Source organism: Pangasianodon hypophthalmus, chromosome 21, assembly GCF_027358585.1.
Source record: "Pangasianodon hypophthalmus isolate fPanHyp1 chromosome 21, fPanHyp1.pri, whole genome shotgun sequence".
NCBI classification, from domain to species: Eukaryota; Metazoa; Chordata; class Actinopteri; order Siluriformes; family Pangasiidae; genus Pangasianodon; species Pangasianodon hypophthalmus.
The window spans coordinates 779,120-800,631 of NC_069730.1; the positions used below are offsets into that span (position 1 = coordinate 779,120).

A 21,512-nucleotide genomic window follows, 5' to 3' on the forward strand; every position below is an offset into this window, starting at 1 on the left:
CTTCTATATTCTCAATATCTGTACTGCAGTTTCATACATTTCTACAGTTATTTTTAATTCATATATAAAACATTCTTCTGTTTTTATCTGTAGCGTCTCCGGTCACTGCGAGTCGCTGTATGTGTGAGCGTACCTTAAGGGTTATAAATGATCCAAGAGTGTATGTTTGAGGGGAGGAACATCGAGTAGAACCGAGTTCCTCCTAAACGATTCTCATTTCCTTTACAAAGATTCCAACAGGAAATGAATCCAGACTCAACTCGTCTCTACTATTATCAACATTTTGGAGTTAAGCTTTAAACACATCCTGTGAGTTATATTTTTTTTATAAACATATCCATGTGATTAAACCATTTACTTGCCATTATTAGCATGAAAAATTGTCCGCTCATGCATCATGATGAAACAGTTCCAGAGGATGATTGAGATTGATGAGCGTTAATGAGCCGGAGGATCTGGCCGACGTCCTGCATGTTCTCTCCTCCCTCACACGTTTATCTGAACCGTCAGCACGTCAGCTGACCGTAATGAAGAACGCTTCGTCGTGGGACAGCAGGAAAAAAAATGCTTAGAACCCTCACAGGAGCACATTAGAGACAAGAAGCTCCAGTGAAACCAATTAAAAGGAGAGCTGAGGGACGGAGAGCAGATCCAGATGATGATGAAGATGAAGATGATGATGATTCGTGGTGTGTAATAAAGAGCTCTGTGGAGTCACTGGAAGCCAAAAGGACCAAAAAAACCTCATACTCGACCTGCTCACTGCATGAACACAGGATATTAACTAACACACACACACACACCATGAGAATCTCCATCCAAAGGTTTACAAACAAGGAATTAATTTCCTTTTTAAAGTAACTGCAAAGACAAAATTCATAATTTTATAAACTGCAAGATTAAACCCATGGTTTATTTTTTAAATCTCTAAAATATTTAACCCCAAATTTGTTGTTTTTTTATGCACTTCCAGTTTGTAGCCCCGCCCTCTCATCTCTCTGACAAATCCATTTGGCCCCGCCCCCTCAAATATACAGCAGTGCTAACACTGCTAATAAGAAAATTCTATCACAGAAACACTAGCACAAATTTCAACAACTAATATCATAACAACTTACTGTTTTTCAGATGAGCGACAAGCAACCGTAAGAAAACACTGACACAGAAGTCTAGTGTGATGCTACTTAATAATTAGCAGCTATTTTTCTCCATTTTTCACCGTACAAAAATTCCACAGTCCCGCCTTTTTGTTTTCTATTGGCTCAAATCGAATAAGGTCAAAGTTCACCTAGATAAAGCCGGCACGAAGCAAGCGTTTCACGTCACACGTCCTTTCCCCTTCGGTGAATCTGCTTTTCCGCGTTTGTTTGTTTCGATCGCTGCTTTAGCTGAAAAAGTAGAATAGCATCCTTTTAAGGTGTCTCCCGTATCACCATAGCAACAGAGAGGTTTTATTTAAAATCTTTGTAATGTAACTGAGTCGTTAATCGAGCAATAAAGTTGCAAGTGTGACAAGAAAATTGTGACAAGAATAGCAACATGAACATTGTAAAGACGTAAATAAAAAAAAAAAAAACAGGTTACAATCTCTGCTGCTATTTTAAGTCACAACTGACAAAATTACAAAGATGCGATTAAAAAGATGCGCTTCTGTTGGCTTCATGTGTCTCAGAGGAAGCACGTGTTAACGTCAATTAATGTTAACGTTTACCCTCCCGGGTTAGTAGCTGTTGTGTGATTGGGGAAACCGGCTGGTGGGCGGGGCCTGGCCATGACGAAATTGAGGAGAAAAAGAAAGAAAGAAAGAAAAAAAAATATATATCATGACTTCACTGCACTGCATTTACATACAAAATGTTTCAGCAGGAAAATAACTTCAAGCTCCTGCGTGTCTTCTGTGTAACATTTACATTTTTCATGTTTTTATTTTCTAATTTTCAAAATATAACAAGCTAATCAACTTGCTAGTCACGTCTGTTATCATTATCAATGATAAAACTGAAGCACCTTCAAATTTTAATGGTTATAGATAACGTACAACAAACAAACAAACAAACACAGTAACACAAATTTGAGAATAAGTCTTTTATTTACATTTCAGAGTAGATATAAAACATTTAGCTCAAAATGTGCAATAATAAAAACCAGCACACAGCTTTCCTTTTTCCGAGATCTGAAATACGTGTGAAAATGTCTGAAAATCGGGAAGATTTCTTCCCAAATGCGTTAATGGAACAAAAAACACAACAACATGTGACATTCGTACCTTCGCCTTTCTTCCACGACCAGAAGTTTCATCCCAAAAATATTATTTATCCATAAACCATGTGGACTGAAGGACAGCCATAAAGTCAAACACAAGAAAAAAAATTAAAAAGAAAAAGTACCAATGTGAACAAAACGAGGAAAATCCCCAAGGAAAAAAACTTCCTTCCCTAAAAACGGGAAACAAATCAGCCTTCATCTAGGCCTGTGCTGATAATCACTTATACGATATATCGTAAAATTCACGTACAATATTGATATCGTGGGACGTTTAAAGTATCCTTGCCCTTGTGTTTGAGACGTTCGTGACGAAGACGTCTTCGCAGGTAGCATTATTGTGCTCACGTTTAAAAAGCAGCATAAACACAGCTGTCCATATTTCGGACAAATCATTTTGTTATGAACTTCGTACGTCATTCTCAGAGAGTCATCGTAAAAAGATGGAAAGAACGGATAAAATGATAAGTCTTCACTTTTCGGTTAAAATTTCAGCGCAATGAGAGCTGGTACACAATGAACATGTAGTTATTTTAAAGCTGCAGTATGTTGTTTATTATTTTTTTTTGAATGTTGACAATTACGGAAGCTTTTTTTTTTTTTACTAGAAAATTTTAAAAATTAAATTTCTTTACAACGTTGCAGTCTTCTGAGTCGCCGTGGATTTAGCCTTTAATGCTGCAAATTTTTCACAAATTCATGCAAGCGCCTCGGGCACGACTTAAATATTATCAAATGTCGGATTAATTGTCTAAAATTTGAGGGGCATGGCTTAGACGACTGTTCCTTCGGAAGTTAATTATATTAACAAAGTGGTCTCCAAATGCTAAAAAGTTACACACTGCAGCTTTAAAATACAACATCGTATTGATAATTAAAAACGTAACGTAATATCGGCACATGGCCACGAATGTTACACCAAGATTCGTCCGTACGGTAAACAATATAAAAACAACAATGATGTTACAGAGTGAAAAGATGTGTGCGAGATATTTCACTATGCGCGTGTTGAATTTGTGACGAAGCTCCGCCCACACCAGCTCAGGAATACGTAATCATAGCATTATATTTTTGTGGTTAAATTTAGCTAGCTAACGTTATGCGATCTCAGGAGTTAACTTTTGACCTAAGCCGAGTGGTTAGTGCGTGAAACACTCCGTGCACGTGTGATTATGTCGTGAGCAGCGAATAAACCGTTACAATTATCATGAAACGTGAAATAAAATATTTCAGCGTCGACGCACAAATCGGCAGATCGTATTATCGCACACTTAAACCTCAGAGCCGAGCACGACACGTATTCAAGTAACGAGAGAAGCCGCTGTAACACATCGTATGTGCACCAGCGCTCGTGTAGAACATCACGGAATCCAAAAAAGAGACGAGCAGCGAGACAAACATTCATATGGACGTACATCCTCCATGACCAGAGACGCGAACGTCACTCCTACACTACAAGACCAGGATAAAGTTCAGGTAGAAAAATAATTTTAAAAAAAGTACCAATAACGAGGATGAAGTTTTGATAAAGTTCGTAATGAGAGTCCGTGTGATGTCATCATGAACTCTTCGCATCACCTAACGACAGAAAGGGAAAATTACACGATGTGGTCCTGATACTACGATAAATTATGATCTCTTTTATACTCCATTTTTAAAGATATTTTATTATTATTAACGCCAAACGACTCCATTGTTACTCGCAGCTGGACGTTAAAATTGACTTTTTCATCGATTCGCATTAAGTTGATATAAAGGTGTAATATCAACACATGCTCACTGAACACAATATTTCATCGAAATGGAATAAAACTGCAGCAAACTCACCAACACCAACGATTTAACGGTGTTAAATCACATGACCTGGCAACGTAAACAAAATTAGGCATGTGCCAAAAATCCGTCATACGATATACAGCTTCGTTTTCCCTTCATATGTGACAGAACAGGAGACTTTTTAAAAAAAAATAAAAAAGTTCTTATTTTAGACATCATCTAAGCGTCCGAATCTGGGCGTGACATCCCATAATTCTGTTTATATTAATGCGCTCGTTCTAATACGTTATCGTTTCTATAGCAACAGCTCATTCACAGGAACTCATATAACTGGACACTCGGCTAATAATAAACAGATTTTTTTTAAAAATCGTTGATATGGTGACGTTTTCTGTAAAGAGAGAAATGTATTTAGGGTGTGGAAGGAGTCTCCAGTGCCAGTGTTTTGTAACAGTCAGAGGTAAAGCTGTAACATCTTCAGGACAGAGGAGTTTACGCTGTTTTGCGGTTTCTCGTCTTATTAACTTCAACAAAGAGAGGAAAAAAAAAGAGAGGAAAGACTGTTTATAGCTGCTATAACGTAAGTGAGAACGTGGACAACATTAATGCAACTATAAATGGATAAAAATTACGACGTGTCGTTCTTTAGTGAATAAATTGTAATTGTTGGTGAATGAAACACTGTTGTAGGAAACTCCAGCGTTTTATTCTGTAGGTATTTGAGATGATGAGGTCATCGTGATGATGATGATGATGACATCATTTTTAATCCTTACTCTTTGATCTACTAACTATTACTAATTCAGTGTGAAGTCAAAGTAACTTTTTAAATCAATTAATCAATTATCATATATCAATTTAATATCAAGACATGTTGATCTGTGAGATAGAACCAAGAAAAGAACCACGTTTATTCTAGAACCACATCGTCACGACAACGAATGCACCAAATTAAAAAAAAACAAAAAAACTAAGAAAACAAAAAAAACGAATAACTAAACGCTCGTAAAATTATAAAAACAAACGTACCATTAATGATCCCAGACAAGTTCCTTATTCCCTACAAAGTGCATTATGGGAGTTCAGTGTTCATTAAGGTTCTTCATGTGGACACTAATCTGTTGCAGTGCATCATGGGATTTCACTTTTCACACACAACACGCTTCAAAGTACTCAAAATTGTGAACACAGAGCGGTTTGGAACACAGAGGAATCTGTTTAGGGAAATTTAAAGGAATGTATTCAACTTTGTAAGAAAGCGTTTTAACAAAAGCTACGAAAAAAAAAACAATTCAGTACCGGGATGCTAATTAATAATTAACCTTTAGCAAATCAATCAGAGACTAATTACAGCAAAGCTACTACGTTAATCAGCTAATAACGCTATCGCTTCGCGAAGCTTCGCTAACGTTGAGTTTGAGATAAAATTTAGCGCGAAGTCTGATTTAGCATACAGCACTAAAATAAAACGAGTCCGCTACTGCTACTACAGTTTTTTATCCCTCCTTTTTTACTTCAGGTTAAAATACGGAAATGTACATTGGGCTAGCTAGCTACCTCAGGCTATATCCATGACACCTCAGTGCCTGCGTTTTTACATAATTTAGAACTTAGCTAGGCTCACGAATGTTACTAGCATTGCTGCTAGCTAGATCTGTTCCGTTAATGTAGACTAGGAATTCGTTAAATTTTTATTTTTACTTATACTTAATAAAGATTTGATAAAATAAAAGATGGATTTTAGGTTTGTCGGTTTACAGATAATCCGTAAATTTTTAAACAACAAAAATCTTTGATAAAAGATACTTGGTACTTGATATTAAAATCTACCTTTTTTATTAATTTTTTAACTTCTCAGGCTGTTACACCGTAACGTTCACGGTAAATGAAACGTCTTTAGATTTATAACGTGACTCAAAACATTCTCTTCTGTTACAATTTTTTATCAAACCCCAGTAAAACTAAACACCGTGATACGATATTTTACCACGAAGCCCTTCTTTTAGTAAAGAAAAGTGAAATGTGACGAGTTTATAGCTTATTTATTAGTGTGCTAGAAAAAATTACAAAATAAAAAAATAAATGTCATTAAGGCAAAACAGCACTGTAACAGCTCTACGATTTTTTTTTGCTAGGTTACGTAACGGGAAATGAATTTAAATTAATGAAACAATTAACGTTGTTCCTGCGAGTGTTTTTGTTCCTGGAATTAAAACGCATGTTAGGAATAATACTAGACGTCTAAATGAGCATGCAGCGAGAGCGATACGCTCCGTTCACTCGACCCGCCATCTTAACACTTCATCTGCTACTTATTCTAACACTGAACAAACAAACAAACAAACAAACAAACAAAACGTCACCGTTTTCCTCTGGAGGAAACGTAAGAACGTGGAATTTAATGGCGCGACGAACCACGAAAAAAAAAGATCGTTCGTTCGTTCGTTATGACATCCTAAAAAAAGTGCAAGAAGCGACGTGCGTCCTGGCGGCTCAGTAGTGTTTCTCTTGCAGGTAATCTTTCATTTTGTTCGGTAAAGGCAATTTCTGGATCAGGTCTATGCGCGTGTACTGACGAATCACGAACCGGCACGAGTACTGCAGCGACCGCACTTGCATAAACCGTGAAACGGGATTGGTCAGTCTGACGGGGTACGTCACAGACCCGGGTAAGCGCGATCTGGAGTAGCAGAACGCGCCGTTTTCCGAATCCCTGATGGAGTTATCGATGAGCTCGACGATGGACGTGTGGCCTTCCATGTCGGGCTGCTCGTAGAAGCTGAAGGAGCCGTTAGAATGCTCGATTCGAGTATGAAGCGTCTTTCCTTGCGAGCGAAAACTCAAACTTAGAAGATAGCGCTCGTCTGAACTGTCTCGAACCAAGAAGGAACCATCCGGAAGGTTCGCGAGCTTCTCCTCAGCTTCCCATCGCGTGATCGGACCCCAGTACCATCCCTGCTTGGCCAGTTTCTTCAGCTCCACCGTGAGACTCGTGACCACCATCGGCCCGCTGGTCTGCACCGCGTCGTACACCCGCTGGACTCCCGGCGCCGAGTTCGGATCGAAGCTGAGATGTTCCAGAACCGAATCGGCTACTTGGGTACCGCCGAACCCGGGAAGGCTGCTAACAGGAAGTGGAGGTAGCAGAGGAGACTGTAGGCGTGAGCTTTGCAGCAGAACGTTAGCGGTGCTCAGAATGAGCCGGTTTACTGACGGCTCCATGAAAACGTCAGGAGAAAGGAGGTCATGACCGATGGAGTCCTCGTCAGCGTGAAGAGAACACTCGCTCTGAGGCAGCACGTCCATCGGAGACGTTCCGTCCAGGCAGTAAGCCCGAGGCGGCTCGTCTTCGGAGAAAAGTCCGTCGTCTAAAGGCATCGTGTACTGAATGTAATCCTGAGCTGTGAGACCGATGACTACAGGCACGTGATCGTCCATTTCCAGATCGCCGTTCTGAGGGTCGGGACTCTGACCGTCAAACATCTCGTCTCCCAGGAAGTTCTTCTGGACGGCGTTGAGAGACAAGCTCGAGTTGCTGGACGGGATCAGAGCGCTGACCCTGGCGTTGCACGTTTCCTCGGAGTTCGTCACTCTGAGAGGCCACGGCGTCGGGCTGTAATGGTGGCTCTGTAAAGACGTCGAGCGAGAAGAATGCTGCGATTTCAGATCGCGAAACGTGATGGGCTCCGATGATGACGAGAACGCGTCGTCGTCGATCGAGCAAACGGACGGAGAACTCGCTTTGACCTTTGGTTTCTGCTTCGTCGATAGTCTCCTCTTCAGGGTTCCCATAAGACCTTCGCTTTTAGAGCGACTTTTACATCCCTTCAGTTCCTCGTTATCCAAATTAGCGGCCACGAGGTCCTTGCTGTAGCAGCCTGCGTACAGAGACGGCTCCGAAGGAAACCCGGTGGACAGGTCCGGCTGTGACACGGCGTACTCGTTCTCTTCCTTCCCTTTTATGCTCAATGACTTTCTGATTGTGTTGAGACTAAATTTCTTCATCCTGGATATTCGCTGTGTGACGACGAGTCACACAAAATTGCTCCAGAGAAGAACAACGACGATGAAGAAGAAGAAGAAGGAGAAGACGCAGGCGGCGAATGTGAACAACTTCACATCGCTAATCACACGAGACGGCCATGCCTGGAAAAAAAAAAAAAAGACGGAAAAACATTATATAGAGCATAAATACCCAAATCCGACCGTCTATACTGTAAACAGAGAGTGTAATAGACGTAATGAAGATCGATATTGGACCTGATAAGGATCTGAAACGACAGAAGAGCGAGTATCTGTTTGGATTTGATGGTTTGACGTAAACACAAGACCTGAGTTGTTTTATAACATTTTGCTTAATATGGTCTTTAAAAAATAAACAGCGTTCTCTTTGCTAAGTTTTGCTAATCGTGGTTTATGAATGAAAGCGCTGCAATGTTTTCATTTACGCTCTCAAAGTTTTCGTTCGACGTTCTGGTACAAACCTGTCGTGTGGGCGGGGCTTAACAGCGATTTCCTCTCATTGGCTAGTGAGATTTGGATCATCAGATCACTGACCTGGAAGTAGAGACTTCAGTGGTGTGAATTTTGGAGAATGTTCTGGATGCGGTTTTCTGTATAGTTATAGTGTTTGTACTTTGTAGAGGAAATTATTGACTTAATTAGTCAGTATTTTAGTTCGTAATTAATATTTGAGGTTTTGAGTATCTCGCATATATCTCGTATGACTGTTTTTTTGGAGATGAGCGCTCAGGAGCGTCTCTACTTCCAGGTCAGGGAGCCATCGTTCCAAATCTCATCCAAAACTTTAAAAACTCTGGCAGCACTTTCATAAACCACGATTAGCGAAAAGGAAGCTTCGAAAACGCTTAATAAAGAGAACGCTGTTTATCTGAAGACCAGATTAAATTTTTGTTCCTGAGTTTTCAGTTTCTGACTGTTTTTCTTCTCTCATTGTACATTTCTGTTCATTTCTTGAAAAGTTACGTTCAATACTCTTTCAATAAATTTAATTCCATAAATATCCGTGTCAAAAAAAGGAAAAAAGTGGGATTTTTATGCAAAATACAAAGCGTGTAACAACGAGATAAATAAATAAATACTGAGAGGATCTCTGCTGTAGTCTGTAATGATGCTGCACTGATAATATTTATAGTTATTTAGAATTAACAAGTAACTATTTTATTATGATAATGCAATTAATAATAATAATAATAATAAAAACAACAATAATAATAAGTTAAATAAGTAATGAGTTAAAAACAGAGAAGGAAAATTTTTAATAAAAGCCACTACACCAGGGCTTGTCTTCTGAAGTGAAAGTGATGTTATTTTTTATATTTTTTTCTTGTATTAAAGCTTGTTTAGTTTCACTTTGGTGTGAATAATGGTAAATTATCTGCTGTTCAAACAGCACAGCATTTCTTCAGGCCTGAATCTGGACCTGCATTAGCACCTGAGCTAAACCCAGAAACCACAATAAGAACCATTTGTGCTCTCACAGTCTGAAGAATGAAAATAATCACCTCGTTACCTGTAGGTCCGCTGGGACACTGTCAGCTAACCGCAGTCCTCATGCTGTTCTTTATAAACCACATGAAGCCTGAGGCTCATAAAGCTTTAGGACGTTTTCTGATGTTTTAGCTAATCACGTTAACACGGGGCTTCTACTCGCCTGAAGTGCGCATGCGCACCATTTTCACGCATGCGCAGTCACGGGTTGACGCACGAGCGCTCTTTCTTTGACAGCGTCGTTTTTGTTTTTTTTATTAGCTTAGCTTTAGTTCACAGGTTAGCTAGAATTTTAGTTTGGCCTCAAATATATATATATTTGTATACATTTAATGTACCAGTGGTCGTGTGTTTCTGTTTTACCCCATCCATGTGTTTGTGTTTTGATGAATTTCAAGTAACAGCTTCGAAAATATTAATGTTTTGTTTATTTATTTATTTTACCCTGACTTGCTAGCACTAATGTTAGCTTTAAGCATTAGCTAGCATTTCTTTGGCGAGAAAGCGCGATGATCTCTGACGTCACTACGGTGGTCGGGGAGGACATAAGAGATAAAAAGAATATTTATTACAACGAGAATTATTTTAAATAAATTAAATAATTAAATTAAAATGTAAAAAATTAAATAAAACATCATATTTCCTTCACGAGATTCCTCTAATGTATCCACATATACATTTTCTATTTTCTTTTCTATTTTTTCATCTTTATCAAGGGTGCCAATAATTCTGGAGTTGACTGTAACTGAGTTCATGAGAACTAACCGCATAATACAGCTAATGTTACAAAGAAAGATTAAACTTAATTTAGTGTACTTTAACATTAACAATAAACCTAATGTCTTAGCCAAGCTGCTAACTTGGCGTTTGCTAGCATGCTAACATTTTGTAAGCTGTGAGCGTTTACATGGACATTAGCATGTGGTTTGACACTCAGCATAGAAAAATAGTCAAATATAGTCAAAATGATGCACATAAAGATCAAGTATTTTTCCTAAATGTCTTTAAATTCTTTTGGAAATGTGCTGAAACTATTTATTTTGAGGAAAAAGCTAATCCTGCACTGGCATAACATCTCAAAATATCGGAAAACAAACCCCACACAAACCAGCTAGCCTGCTCATTAATCAAATATCCTCATTAATGTTACATATGGCTGAATGATATCTAAAAATAATTATATCAAGATCCTTTTGTAACATCACTCTGTCCTTCAATTATTTTGTGAGGAATTTTTTAAAGCAGATTTATTTCACTAATTTCCTGGTAGCCTAAAGTTACTAGATTGATCTTATCTGTAGGATAAGTAAGTGTAAATAAAATGTAAATATGTTGGGTAATATTCAAATATTTTACAATCTGCTGAAAATGACACCTGTGTACATTTCCAAATCGAGCGACATCACTCTGTCAAGGATTAGCGCCGGTTACATATCAGACATCGCCGATATCCGCTAACATTACAGCGTAATAGTGCTGAGGTTAGCTAATGTTAGCCAGCTTTTAGGAAGTGAGGCTTGGTTTCACAGTTGCTAGCATGATATTTAAGCAAACATAATATTAAGCTGTTATTTAAAAGGTAGTGCTGTTTATGCACATTCTGATCCTGTGATTATTTTCTCTGGTAAAATGATGTTCCAGCATCAGGGTCTCAGCAAAACCCCACAGACCTACAGAGCGCCATGGCGGCTCAGATCGTGGCTCTGTGTTCAGTACAGCTCCTCAGATGATTCAGTGGTGGTCTAATTAGTGTCAGTATGACTTCAGGAAGTGCGCCTGTGCGTTCCTTTGGTTAATTGATGTCACACTTGGCTCTTTATTAGTTTTTTTTCCCCCGCACTTCCTTTCTCTGACAGCGTTGTGGTTTTTTTGTGGTTGGACGTGCTGAAGGCTGCAGTGTGGAGACACTTACAGCAGGAAAGTGTAATTACTTCACCTTATTAGAGCTGTTCAAGCCAGCATGGTACAGTGTTTTTCACCTTCTTAAAAGCGCTGATTAAAAGTCACGCTCTGAATTCTATTTCGACTCCCAACTGCGTTTTACGTCGTCACACAGTCAGTCTTTCAGCACCATACAACATAGCGACAATAATCAGTTATACAATAGATTAATTAATGATTATACCAATTAAACGCAAGATAAAGCGAGAGAAGCTGACACCAGGGGGCGCACTGATGAATATTGCAGCCTGTTTACATGGTGTTATCAGTAAAATTGTAATATCATTATCATTAGAACTTTAAAGAAGCGTGCATAGTACTCGAATGTAGAGACTTGTAAAGTGCACTAGGTGGCATAGTACTCTGATGTACAGTTTAATATAACGTTTGGGATGTAGGTTCAATCTGAAATCGCTTCCTGTACTCCCTATATAGTGCACTAAACAGGATACAACATAAAGTAACGTTGTATTTTTATGTTTTGGCTCCATCATGGCTCCACTCTGGATTCAGACGTATCCGTAAGCGCTCAGGAAATGATTGTGTGAACCATTTGACGCATCCCTGAAGGTCAAAGGTCACACTTAGCAGTCAGGACAGGCCATCTTTTATCAGGTGAGCGTGTGGCGAGCAGCAGTGGGACAATGAGATTGATTTTGGGGCGCTGGAGCTCAGCGTGAGCGCATGATTACTCACGCGCACTCACAGTGATGGGAGTGATGGATCACAAATCAATGCTGATTGTCGACGTGGAGCTGGAGCTTTTATTCGGGGATTCGGTCAAGGTCGACTTTTACAGACACCTATGAGACTACTTTTTGGAGACAAAAGAAATAATAGAAAACTTTCTGTCTTGATATGAGGAAGGAGAGATGAAAAGGTGTCACTGCTCTACGAAAATGCCTCGGAGAAAGCGTGTCACATCTCTTTAAAGCTGACATTTCAGGAAAGATTAAAAGCATGCAATTTTTCCTTTACATCAGATGCAAGTTGATCAACCAGGACACAAACTCGTTCCTACTCACGAAACCCTTTAAAACATCATAATGTCTATAATATAGTATGTGTAATAATTATTATGTATATTGAACTCTCAGAATCTTGTACGCTCCACTAATAATAAACTGATTAAAAACCGTGTGTAACCCTTGACATGGTGAAGATTTCTGTAAGGAAATGTGTTTATGTAACATTTATGGAAGGAGTCTCCAGTGTCAGAGCTTTGTAACAGTCAGAGATAAAGCTGTAACTTTAAGTTTTCCGAGAACAGGAAAGTCTTCAGGACGCCATCACTTCTTGCCACACGTTAAGAGGCGGGGCCTAAAGGGCGTGGCCTATGGGGCAGAGTAAATATGGCTGTCCAAGAAACTAAAGAAGCAAACATTAGACACTAAAGACACTAACCAGTTCTCAGCAGACTACATTTGGTGCAAAAGGATGTTGGGTAATTATTTTTTTCATCAGACTTTTCCTTTGGTTAATATTTAGTTTAAAAATAACACTGATATAACACCGTGTGCAGGAGTGTGATTATCCTGCAGTATGTAAAGGCCCATATCATCATAGTGTGAAGGTGTTGAGGTCTATCAAGCATGAAGGTGTCATATTTAAAGATATACAGCACATCTAATTTAGAGAGGTGGTGCACGAGTGGAGAAGGAAACTTCTGGAAGTTTTGCGTATAGAATAAATGAGGTTGTAGTTCAGGATTGAACTGTAATCATGAACTGACATCATCGTACACTTCAGACATTAAAATCCCCATGAAATGTCTAAAAGTTGTGATTCGATTCTGCTGATGTTGATGTATTTCCTTTGAAACAGGAAGTCAGAATGACTGCACGTCGAAGTGCTGGACTGATTTACACAGCAGCCAATAGCATTCGAGATACACCAGGCCACACCCCCAGTCAATCTAAACTAAATTAACAGTGAAGTAGCTAAATATGGAGAACAGTGAGGAGTTTATAACGAGAGTCTTTTTGTCAGGTGTGGAGGATTTCTCCCCGCCGCCTTCACCCACTTTAACCAGGACGATATCCTAGATTAGAGTGAGTTTGGAGTTATGGCGTACGTGTTAGAGTCAAGGTCGCGTGTCAGCGTTGCCGATGGTGACGGAGAGCCGCAGAGTCGTCACCAGGAGACATGTGACTCGTCTGAGTGGGAGATAAAACGATATCACTGACTCTTACTGATGGAGACGGTGTATAAAGACGGAATTGTGTTCTCCATCAGTCTGAGGCAGTGACAATCCGACACTGAACAGCTCCAAGTCGGTTAAATTAACACAATTGAACACAATTAACCGATTAACACAAACTCCGCCCACTTCCACATGAATAAACTCCAACCATTTATTCTCAGGTGGAAAAGGAAAAGTGTGCTGGAAGACACGCGACCAAAAACACACAAATGAACCATGTTTACTGCTAATGAGCTGCTACTGTAGAGCAAGACGCCCTTGGGGGCGGGGCATATACGCTCTAGAAAGCATTTAATTGGACGATCATGAGAGTACCGAATTATAATATGAGAATATCTCCAGAACTGGTGTTCATGACACTAAGGTACATGTTCATAAAACATGAAACATCAGTGATTGATTTAAACACTGTTAAATGACGCTGTGGTTGTGGAGGAGAACGTTAGCTCAGTATCGCCGTGTGAACCGATGCGGTTCTCGCCTTTTCAAGGAGAAGCGTGATCGTGTCTCCTCGCAGCGACAGAGCTGCTGCACGAGCATCGCTTGAAAAATGTTCTCATTTCTGAGGTTCATAAAAGTGGAACCAGAATACATTTCTCTCAGCGTGATCAGTATGCCGTGCAGCTCGTCTCAAACCTGCGCCTGAGCTCCATCTCGCAAGGAACAGGAGAGGTGATAGAAATGCAAAAACTCTCTTTATTCAGGATCGAAGCAGGAATGGTGGAGATGTTCTTCTCTGTAGCGGCTCTCAGGTAGAGAAGATTGATGTAGGTATATAAAAGTGTCATAACCATGGAAAAGAAATACGGCTCGGAAGGAAAACTACTGGAGGACACAGAGTAAAAAAAAAATCTACAGATTTTACAGTAAATTATTGCCAATTATGTGCAAAGTTACTGTAAAGATGACAAGAAAACTTTAAAAAATTAAAACTTGTCTTTTACTGCATATAAACAATAAAATCTTTCATTTAAAAAAATAATAAAAACATGCACCAGTGTAATAAACTTACAGAGCTGATTTTCCTTTTTGTCATTTCCTTTAATAAAACAAATAGAAACAGGGATTTTAAGAAGATTTAAGGTTCTAAGATTTATGCGTTTTTCACTTGTCCCTCTGTAGAACCGTTTTGTACAGAAAAAAAACCTTGTTTTCTGATCAGAAAGGGTTCCACGTAGACCATTTAATAAGGCTAAGAACCGTTAATTATGGGAAGAAGGCTTAAAGAACCCCTGAAGGTGATCACATAACGAGTACTCGACCAGTGGTGACTCAGATCTCTGGATATTTTTCATGGATAATTTTCAACATTTTATGATAATTAAAAAAAAAATCATGATAATTTAATCCAAATTTATGCATAACATAATTTTAAATTTCTCAACATTCATCATCATATCTTGCTAAAAAGCTTTAATTTGCTAAAAATAATAATAATAAATGTGTTTGTTAATGTTGTGTAGTTCATGTGTAGACGGTTCTTTCTTTAGCTGATGTAATGATTCATACTGAAATATTCACTGTTTGATGTTTATTTAAGGAAAAAAACTTCCACAAAACTTTGACCAAAAATGACTTTTTTTGTTTATATAATTATGCGCTTGAAAAAAAAACATAAAATAATACTACGTGGGTAAACGATGCAAAAGTCTGCGGACTGGGTGAGTTTTTAAGTGAGATCCATTAGATCAGAAAAATTAAAAAAGAAAGAGCAAAAAAAGAAAAAAAATTGTATATGCAAATTAGCAAAGATTTAATTGAAGTATTACCTAATTTGCATATAAAACAATTTCTAAAAGAAAATTGTAAATACAAAAATATTGTATCATATATATATATATATATATATATACATATATAGGTTAAGTGCAATTCTAATTAATAGAATGAAGTAACAGTAAAAGGAAAAAAACTCTGTTAGGGTTGTTTTTAATGATCTAGTTCCAGCTGAGTGAGTAAATAAAGTAAATCACCTCATCAGCAGGAACGGATGCTGACTTTCTCTCCTGTTCTCGGGGTGTGTTTGCTGTTTTGCCCTCGAGTCGGCGTGTATCCGCTTCCTCACGTCTGCCCTGAAGCATCATGGGTAAGGCAGATGCTGCCATCAAGAGGTACAGAGGAAAGCGTTAAATATTAAAGAGCAGAGAGCAGGAGAGCTTCTGAAACATCGAGCCGCATAATCCAGAGCAGCGTTAACCGAGAGATTCAGAGAGATTCGTCTCATTTCTGTGGTTTTACAAAGATAAAGAAGCAAAAAGTGTCAAAAAATTAAGAGCTAATTAATTACTGACTGTACAGTCCTTTAGTATTTGTACTTTTAAACTATAATTTTCTAACTCAATTATTATTATTATTATTATTATTATTATTATTATTATTATTATTATTAACTGGAGGTGAAGAATTAAAATACAACGAGAAAATGAGTTGTCTTTTTATTTATTTCATACTTGTTTTTAATACTGTTATATAATTTTTTAAATGATTAATTATTAATTTATTAAATGATTGTTATTGTCTTGTTTTTTTTAATATACTACATATAAATATTTTAATATAGTTCATTTAAAATCCATGAAGGCAGAAATAAATAAATGATTACTTAATTTATTTAATTAAAAACAATTTATTAAGCAAAACAATTTAGCTGAAATTAAAACGTCCATCACGTCCCTCTGCTCGAGTGTGAGCTTGTAGTATGAAGTTTGTTTCTTTAGCTTTGGACTGGAGCTGCGCGGCTTAATAAATAATGGAAGCTAATGGCTACCGGTTTCGCAGCAATTTAAACTCTGTGTCTGAATCATCACACACTCACATCAACGCTAAACACACACCATTTGTGTAGAAACAGTCTCATAAAACAGCACAGTAAGTTTGTATTAAACACACACACACACATACACACATTTAGCTAACACACCATGCTAAACTGGAGGCTATAAGATTGACTTGTTAGCTACATTAGCCTTGTAGCTCGAGTGCTAGATTGGACGTGTTGAATGTGTCTCAGCTGATTAAAAAGAAAAAGTAAAATCCTCGTTTTATAGCGGTGACTCGAGGCGTCCCTCAGGGCTCCGTACTCGGGCCGCTGCTGTTTACACTCGACAGGTTTCTGTTTGGTCGTAAAATCACACTACGGATGAATTTTAACATTCGGGAAACGTGTATTTTTAAAACGTTAAAAGCCAAAAATGTGGCTAAAATGACAAATGGTTCAATTATTTAAACTGGAGGCTTCAGACAGGACTAATCTCAGCTGATCTCCATTTTCATCAGTATTGTTTATCTTGCTAATAGTTATAAGATGATAATAACACGTGTAATGGATTTTAAAATAAATGTCGTAATTATAATGTGATAAAATGAAGGAGAGGGCCCGGGGGATAATGAGACGCAGCGCTGAGTGACTGATTCGAGGTCGGTGTGTGGAGGAAGTGCGTTGGGGTCAGAGCTGCTGCCGTTGGCGTGGGTTCAACCGCCGTCAGAAAGCAAAACACGTCAATCAGAGCCGGAGAGTTCGAGTCAGCGCTCCACTGGCATCCTGGAGGAACGGAGAAGGGTCGCGTTTCAATCCGCCCGCACTCCCACCGAGTGGCATGTGGGATTAATCTCAGTGCATTTCAGAGGAGATATGCACGAGAGCTGGGCCTCGGAAAGAAAAAAAAACTCCGAACACAGCAACCTCGAGGATCTTGATGAAACCTGAAAGCGTCGAAGAGGAAGAGTGCATGAATAAAACAAAACAAAAAAAAATCAATAATAAAGAAAGAAAAACAGGATGAAACTGGGACTGATGTTGATTCTCTGGAGAAAAATGAAAAAGAAGCAATTTTTTGTTATGCATACATTAATACAAAACCACACACACATACACACACACTGCAAAAAAAAAAAAAAAAGACATCTTAGCAAGTGAAAATATCTTGAATATAGTCAGATTTATGTAGTATTTCCTGTTATAAGATTATAATTAATCAAATATAAGTTTCTTGTTCTACTGCCAGATAATTATGCTTAATTTAAGCATTTATTTCTAGTAAGAAGCAAAATTATCTGTCAATAGAGTTTAATAAATGCATATTTGGTTAATTATAATCTTATAATTAGGAAATAATAGATAAATTTGAGTATATTTGTGATATTTTCTCTTATTAAGATGTCAGTTTTTTGAAGCGCAGGAAGAGAAAATGTGAAAATCGAGATATGTTTCTGAGGCGAAGAAGAAGTGAAGAGGCCAAACGGGGTCTTATTTTCCTTCTGCTCAGCTGAACCTCGCTGTTTCCCTCAGGTCCCCACACACACACACACACACACACACACATACACACACACAGGGTTCTGCTGTGTTCGCTCTTTCCTCGATAATCAGGACGAGAGCGTTATGAACTGAGCCAGACTTCCCTGAAGCGAGGCGGATTTTGGCTTCTTCCACACAGACCCTGTTTTTTTTTCTCCCCCGTGTCCTCTGTAAAACGCTCCCTCGCTATTCAGACTTGATGAGGCTGGAATTAAAATGCTGAAAACAGTTTGTTCAAGCACATAATAAACCCCAAGAAAAAAAAAAGTGAAGCGCTTACTCCGCTGAACGCTTGCTCTAATGAAGTGATTAAACCTGAACTCGACTCGGACGCTCCTGCGTTGTTTTCATCAAACTTTATTATCATTTAAAAAAAGCGTTTTATTCCTCTTACACCTCAGCAATTTACCAAGAGGTGAAAGGTTTTACTAATTAAAGAATGATGAGTATCAATTTACATTTTTATCCATTTATAGTTCCCTCACTACCCTGTCTCTTTTCCTCTCTCTCTTGAAGTTAATCAGACAAAAATTAATCGCAGCTCGTCATGTTACTGAGAAGCGTAAACTCCTCTGACTGTTACAAAGCGCTGACACTGGAGACTCCTTCCATAACTGTTACATAAACATCTCCTTACTTTAAGAAAACTTCAACCTACCTTTAGACTTTAACATTTTTTAATCTGTTTATTATCAGTCGAGCATGCATTGCACCCTTCCCTGTGAACGAGCTGTTGCTATAGAAACAATAACGCATCAGAACTAGCGCATTAATATTAATATAAACCTTTGATTTGTAGCCGCACTACCTTCAGAGCTGCTGTTATAGAAAACTAATCAACACCTTCTGACCAATCACAATCCAGAATTCAAGAAGCAACAAGCTTTTAAATGTTAGCGAAGTATTTCAGCATGTAGCAGCTAGGAGTGAAAATCTCATTAGAGTCTATATTTACATACACGTTTAGAGCACGATGCTAATCTGGTGGCTTAGCAACATTAGCCTCATAGCTCCAGCGCACAACTAAAGAAGCAAACAGAAATCAGGTAATAAACGCTGAGCGTGTTGGTTTAACCATTTGACTAGCCGGCTGCTCGCTAGGCCGCAATGGCGCAGTTTATAATCATCTCTCCTTTTAAAATCAGCTGCTTGATTTCATTTGACAGCTTTAATTTAAGCCAGGTGAGGATGAGGAGCGAGCTCGGCTGGGCTTGTGCCACTCTCTTGTGGTTTGGCTTCGATCCGACCGGGACAAAGCCGCTCTTTTACGGCCGTCACGGCTTCTGCGGCGGGAGAAAAGAGAGCAGGGGAAATCAAACACCTTCTCCAAACAGCAGAAAGGTCAGAGATGACGTGATTTGGGAAAGACCGTGGCCCCGTGAGCCGCTTTCGCTAAGTCGCGTGGACTATAAGTAGCCCGTGGCTTTGTTTACACGCATAAAACCCACTGCCTTATAAACACCGGGGCTGGGATGCAGCGTTCACGCTGTTACAGTGCTGTGTTTGTGTGTGTGCAGTTTGGCTTCAGAGTCACGAACACACACACACACACACACACACACACAGGGGGTAAATAGAGCACTTTGTGTTTATCTTTGATCTCATTTTAGAGCAACGTCTGGTTTGTTATGCACGAGTGACGTGTGCATGTACAACAATGCGCTCAGGTTGTGTAATGTCTTTAATAAAACCTGAGGGAGAAAACAAACCAGAGTTAATGTTGTAAGTTCAATCTGATGATCTGCAGAAATGTAACAAAATAAATAAATAAATAAATAAAAAACGCACACTGCTGGGAAGCTGGTCTAATTGTGCTGCCTGGCGCAGATAAAAATCGCACATCGTACAAAAATCCTTTCTGAGATTGTCGTCTTAGATAACGTGCATAATGTGATGTTTAGCGCCACTGCGACCGACGACGTTCACACACACAGCGACTCGCAGTGACAAAGCGACCAGAGACGTTTCATTTTCAGTAATCGCTGGCGACTTCCAGTGACATGAGCGACAGCGACCGTCAGCGACTAGATGTGGGCGTGTCCAGCGACGCCACAAAGTTAAGAAAAGTTTAACTTTACACAAATTTGGAGCGACTTGGTGCCGCGACTACCGAAGGGAGAGAAGACGGTAGAGCACACGTGATCTGTGGCTTTAAACACGCTAAGGCCATAAGCTAAGCTAATTATTGGTAAGCTATTTGCACTTTCGCCGCAGATAGACGGCTGCGATGGCAAAGAGCGTACGCTGCTTTTCCTTCATCTCGTATATATGATATGATGCTTATATACACTGAGAGTGAATTTTATATACGAACTCTGTCCCTCCAGAATGTTTCATTTTAGCGGCAAGAAAACTGATTTGTTGTCAAAAGTGGAATGCTAGCTGCGCCACCCACTGATAAATGTTACTATGGCAACCAGTAGTAGGAACGCCTACCGGCGACTTCATAGTACAGCGACTCGCTGCGATAAAACCGCTGTGTGTGTGAGCGTAGCTTCAGTGTGAGAAAGTTGGGATTAAAATCTCAGAGTGTGGAGAAATGGAGAAATGTAAACGCAACATGATGATGCACAGAAAATATCTCCTCATTACCTCAACTCACTTCCGCACGACTTTTACGCGGATGAGCTGATCTCCGGATGATTGATGATGTAAGCAGACGACGTAGTCACGTTCTTTAATCGCAGGTTTATCGTTAGAGGATCTTCGTCGTATAATCTGACACGGAGAGAGAACACACTCACTCACAGACTGTTACAGAATTTACTGGGATCTGGTACAGTGTGATGAGTAATGATCCTGAAAGACCGCTGAAATCATCACAGAATTCTTTATTTTTCTAAAAGGAGCAGTCCAGGGTTCCTCAGGGAAACCTAAAGAAACTAATGGAAACCATTAGTATGATTCCCATGACATGATGGAAACCATTAGAGAAATCTGTAGGGCTTTTTTTTTCTCTCAGCAGGAGAACGAGGCCAGTGGAGGGCAGTGTGTACAAAGACATGAACCTTCCTGGATTTTCCACAGAGAGATGGTTTAGTGTCTGTGTGTGTGGGATGTGCATATGTTTATTTATTGATTTATTTATTTAATTTTCCTGATTACATATATATAAATTTGTGTGTGTGTTGTAAGTGAGTTTGCATCATACGTCTGCTTTTTCCTCCTCATCAGTCCTCCGTATAAATCAAACTCTCCTCAGTTCCTCAGAGTCTGAACATCAGAGCTGTGATTTTAGGCAGCGCACCATGCACTCATAATAAAGCAAATTTTATGATTTAATTACATTTATAAATATTACTCTGGAAATAGGCATGCATGTGGTGTGTGTGTGTGTGTGTGTGTGTGTGTACTGTGCTGGGGTCAGCGACAGGTGGGCACCGGGGGTTCGTGCCAGGTTTCAGGACGCCGTTTTTAGCCTCGTGGAAAATTTTGCAAAGGTTTTTCAGGAGCATTGAAGGGGGCAGTTTGGGGAAACCTCTGGGTGAGAGAGAGAGTGAGAGAGAGAAAGAGAGAGAGAGA

The 21,512-nt window shown here is 39.1% G+C and overlaps 1 protein-coding gene across 2 annotated transcripts; it reads right to left on the bottom strand.

Moving 5' to 3' along the window:
* Window positions 1-1,979: 1,979 nt before the first annotated feature.
* socs6b (suppressor of cytokine signaling 6b) lies at window positions 1,980-9,752 on the bottom strand. 2 transcript variants are annotated; one of them, XM_026940852.3, is made up of 2 exons: window positions 9,572-9,752; window positions 1,980-8,184 (listed from the first exon to the last, which is right to left on the bottom strand). In XM_026940852.3, the coding sequence occupies exon 2, from the start codon at window positions 8,041-8,043 to the stop codon at window positions 6,532-6,534; it is 1,512 nt and encodes a 503-aa protein (XP_026796653.3). In that variant the 5' UTR covers window positions 8,044-8,184; window positions 9,572-9,752; the 3' UTR covers window positions 1,980-6,531. The 2 variants fall into 2 exon arrangements, with proteins under 2 accessions (XP_026796653.3, XP_026796654.3); XM_026940853.3 differs by having other exon boundaries at window positions 9,564-9,752.
* Window positions 9,753-21,512: the final 11,760 nt, after the last annotated feature.